The sequence below is a fragment of the Bison bison genome, unplaced genomic scaffold, assembly GCF_000754665.1.
Source record: "Bison bison bison isolate TAMUID 2011002044 unplaced genomic scaffold, Bison_UMD1.0 scf7180017863815, whole genome shotgun sequence".
Lineage (NCBI taxonomy): Eukaryota > Metazoa > Chordata > Mammalia > Artiodactyla > Bovidae > Bison > Bison bison.
This window is the reverse complement of record NW_011494387.1, coordinates 25325-30011: the sequence shown is the minus strand read 5'-3', so window position 1 is coordinate 30011 and position 4687 is coordinate 25325. Positions and strand designations below refer to the sequence as shown.

The 4687-nt window shown below is 52.8% G+C and overlaps 1 protein-coding gene across 1 annotated transcript in view; it reads left to right on the top strand.

Annotated features, from left to right (window-relative positions):
• The first annotated feature begins 4159 nt into the window (after positions 1-4159).
• Positions 4160-4687, top strand: part of LOC104984030 (proteoglycan 3-like) — a 7855-nt gene continuing 7327 nt past the window's right edge. Inside the window, exons 1-2 of the mRNA XM_010833624.1 lie at positions 4160-4186; positions 4554-4683. Coding sequence (XP_010831926.1) covers positions 4630-4683 — 54 coding nt within the window. The 5' untranslated portion in view covers positions 4160-4186; positions 4554-4629. The remainder of the gene's footprint in view (positions 4187-4553; positions 4684-4687) is intronic.

Sequence of the window (4687 nt, the reverse complement as noted above, 5' to 3'; positions counted from 1 at the left end):
GAGCCTTGGTTTCCTCACCTGCACGATGGAGATATCAGCCACTAGCTCTCTAGGTTGTTGTAAATGAGGTAATGTATGCAATGCACCGTGGTTTAAAATGAGCAGTATGTGTTACCATAATGAAGGCTGGTAGGTTGACCAACTGAGTCATTAAGTTCTTTTTTTTTTTTTAAGTTTTATTATTTTTAAATTAACTATTGTGTATTGTTGTTTGTTTTCGGTTGCCCTGGGTCTTTGTTGCTGAGTGCGGGCTTCCTCCAGTTGTGTGGAGTGGGGACTGTTCTTCCTGGCGGTGCGTGGACTTCTCAGTATGGTGGCTTCTCTCGCTGCAGAGTACAGCTCTAGGCACGTGGGCTTCAGTACTGGTGGTGCACGGCTTAGTTGCTCCGAGGCATGTGGAATCTTCCTGGACTACGGATCGACCCCATGTCTCCTGGCAATTGGATTCTTATCCACTGTACCACCAGGGATGTCCTAATTGAGTGGTTACATTCTCAAGGAAGTGGGGTCAGGCAGAGACGAATATTTCCTGTGCTCAGACATCCCCATGACTGTGATTGTCAGATACATTTTCCATCAGAAGAGTCAGCTGGGAAGCTTTTTGAAAGGGCACACATGCCCTCCACTCTAGATCTACCAGGCAATCCAAATGTCCCAGGGTGGGGTTTGTGTATTTCACAAAGTCATTACTAAGGCCTCTTGCAAAATTTCAGAGGGCACACACACAGATCACAGCCACTGAGACATGCACAGCTGTAACAAGAAGGGAGACAGCCATCTTCCCTCTTCCTTCTGCTCCTGGAGGCCACCAAGGTCAACAGGCTAGCGTGGATCTGTTGAGCATGGCAGCCCCACGGTCTGTGGTTGTATAAAGGAAACTCACAGATAGACACTTGCATACGGTTTTTTCCTTTGTAAAGTATTGAGATGGAGCAGGACCATATGGCCCTTCTCCGCCCCCACCCCCCCACCATGTCGTCTGCCTGCCTTTTGCACGTGGAAACTTTCAGTCAAAAAGTAAAAGTTCAATCAGAAGAGTGAGAAATGCTGAGACAAAGGAAAAGAGTGTAAGGAGAATAAATAATAATACTGTAGTCATTAAGCATAGTCAAGGACTTTTAGTTCTTTCTCAAGGGCTACAGATCATGTTCTGAGCCATATCCCGTGAGCTGTCTTATCGATACTGAAACACCAGGTGGAGAAGTTAACTACACGATGATCAGACTGTACCCAGGACATGAGCAGCCACAATTCCGATAATTGGCTTCAAAGAAATGGGAACAAGTGCCCCCGGAACTGAAGATTAACTGTAGCTAGTTCAACCACGATGGCGCTGGTCAGACCATCGATGGCCAACCTGAAGATGACTGTCACAGCTGACGGTGCTGTTTCTGCGTGCGGCTCCCTGCCCCTTCCGTGTCTATGAAGGCTCTCACGCCGCGCTTGTCGGGGGTGGGGGGAGTCAGCCTTTGGGCAGGCCTTTCCACCACCTGGCCTGCTTACTGGTGTGTGCTGGGCACGGAGCCAGAGCCCACACTGGCCTTTTGGCAGCAGTGCGCTCACACTAGCTGTTTTTCTCTGCAGTTTGCTGTTCTCTTTTCGCTTCACGATACAGCATACACGTCTCTTCAGGTTTACAGATAAAGGTCCAAATCTTTTAAGAGTCATATTGGGAGTTCCCCTGTGGTCCAGTGGTTAGGACTCTGCCTTTCCGTGCAGGGGTGCAGATTAAATCCCTGGTCAAGGAACTAAGATTCTAATTAGCTGTGTGGCCTCGGCAAGATACTTACGCTCTAGGATCTGTCGACTAGAACGGCGGTACCTAAGTCCCTCAGGTGAATGTAAAGATTAAGAAGGTAGGATAAGGATGCAAAAGCCTTAATGAAGCACAGCGTTGGGATGGTGTGGAGCTCCAGAAATGTTATGTCCAGACTTCCAGCCCCATGGTTAAGACTTTGAGCTTCCCCTGCAGAGCGCGTGGTTGGGGAACTAAGATCCCACCTGCCTCGTGGCAAGGCCTAGAGAGCTGTTTCCAGTTTCACATCCGGCAGACATCACCGGGATGACTGAGGATGTCCCTGAAGTCACTGGGATGTCTTTGCCCAGGGTCAGCTTAGGGGAGGGGCCGGCCAGAGGGATGGGATTCCAGGGACAGGAGGCCAAGGGTAGGCAGGCGGATAAGGAGCCGGAAGGCCTGTTTCTGACTTGTCGTGTGGTCTTTGGCGACTTATTTCAGCTCTCTGAGAGGCCGTTTCCTAATGTGTGAAACAGGGATGTTTACATGAAACAGCGCTTGAGAAGCATATCATGGCGTTGGTTTGCAACACCAGCCGATGTTATTGGTCATCCCAGCTGCTGTGTGGAATGGTGTCCCTGGCCTGGGCCCGGGACTGGGAGAATAATGGAGGGGTGCCTAGGCCTCCACTCCTCCTCCAAGGGAAGTCTCCAGCTTGAAATCTGAAGACCAGGTTTTCCCTCTCTGGAATTGACCAATTCCCCCGCAAGCCCCAAGTCAGGTAGATAAGCTGAGGGTCGGGTCCGTTGGCCCCGGGAGATAACGGCTGAGACCGTTACTCTGTAATCAGCCCAGAAGTGACCTCTCAGATACTTCTCCATTTGCAGGGCCCTGGGGAGAGCAGAGCAGGGGCAGGCATCGAGGCCGGTCAGTCTCTGGGCGCCCTGTCCCTGGTGCCCTGAGCGCTGGACCGCTGGGCAGAGTGCAGGAACAACGATGCACTGTCCCGCAAGGGTACCCCAGAGGGAGGCCCCGCCCCGACGGGTCTACGGGCTCAGGGCCGGGACGTCTGGCAGAATCCAGCCTCAGCCCTTGCTGGCCTCTCCTTGGATTGCAGTGAATGTGGCTGGAACTTGATCAGTATTTAGACATTTTGTTCATCACGGTACTTTGGCGTTTATGCTGATACTTAAGAAAAATTGCACAAACTATTTATTTATTTTGACTACTGGATACTTCTGTGTCCCCTGAACTTTTGCAGCCGAGGCTGGTGTCTCCCTCACCGCCCCTCACTGCACACCGCGGTGGTGACACAGAGCTGGTAGGAGACGGGGAGTGCGGGTCGGCAGGAGGGCGGCCCACGGAGCGTCCGAACGACCTTGTAGGAAGGTCTCCATTCCACCTGCTGTCTCCTTGCCAGCAGATAGGGCTCAAGGCTGGACGAAATGGCCTGTTCTAGATCAGTGGTCCTGAGAGGGGCAATTTTACTTTCCATTGTTATTTGTAAATGTGTGGGGGCATATCCTAGTGCCTGACTGGGGGAGGCACGACTGACTTCCAGTGGGCAGAGACCCAAAGATGCTGTTAAACTTTCTATGAGATGCAGGACAGATCACGCCCCCAGCCTCCAAAACAGAATGATTTCACTCCCAGGAGTAAAGATACAAAGGTTGAGGACCTTGATCTAGAGCCATGGCATGAAGGAAAGAGCATAAAATTTTCACACATTAAGAGAAAGAGACGGAGCGAGAGAAGGAGAGGGAGAAACAGGAAGAGAGTGAAGAAGGGAAAGAAGGAGACAGACAGACAGAGAGAGAAGGGTTTCAGCCTCAAAGGCTTAGTAATCCCAGCTCCCCCACTTCCCACACAACCTTGGCAAGTCACCTGCCCTCTCTGAATCTCACTCTTCACATCAGTGAAGTCGGGCTGATCGCACGTCCTCGTGGGACCGAGGTGAGGAAGGTGAGGATCCAGGGATGTGACGCACAGGAAGCGTGCACACACGGCCGAACAAGAGCTCAGGAGGGCTGAGCCTCCCCTTACCCTCCCCCTCCTCCCCCTGGTCTCCCTGCCCCCCGGATCCTCCATGGCATTTGCTGGAAAACTGACCCAGGGAAGGCTGCTTCTGGGACTGAAGAGGATTGTACAGACCTCGACCCTTTAGGGGCACTGATAAAAATTCAGTCTGGACAGTAGTCACGGGGGCTTCTGGAGCCTACTAGGGTGTTGGGGCATCTATGTCCAAACAGGAGGCAGGTCCCTGACGTCCCAACAGAGTGCAGGGCCCAAGGGTGGGAGGACTGAGCCAACCTCTTATCAGCCCCACTGTCCAACCCCCGAGCCTGGGGCAATCCTCCTGGCCTCTTCCCATTTCCCCAAAGCCCAGTATAAGGGCAGCTTCTGTGCGCCAACAGCCAGAGGCTGAGAGCGGAGGCTTCAGACTCTCAGGAGGTAAGACTCCCTCGGTTTCCCCGGGAGGACAGGTCCAGGCCTGGGAAGAACCCAGGCTTTATATGGGAACCAGCGGGGACTCCGGTCCTGTACACCTTAATGACCCCTGTCCTCCCCCTTCTTCCCCAGTGTGTCTGACTCTGGCCCTGAAGGTGAGCACGCTTGTTCTTGCAGGAATGCTGGTCTGAGCTGAGCTCTGTCCCAGGGAGCAGTGATGTTCTCTCAGGAAAAGGGACTTGGGCTGACAACCCCCTGTTCTTCCCCTGATTCTCCAGCTCGGGTTCTGTTCGCTGGGAGACAAGGAAGCTCTCTACTTTGCCCTTTAATCTACCAGTTGAGCAGACCCTGCCTCTCCACTGTGTTCCAGGGGCCGTGCAGACACAAGGGAAGACCCCAGGAGGGAACGTGGAGCTGTGTGTCTGTCATAAGACGACTGTAGGAACATGAAAGGCTGCCTGCTCCTGCTCCTTCTGCTGCTGGGGACAGTTTCTGCTCTCTATC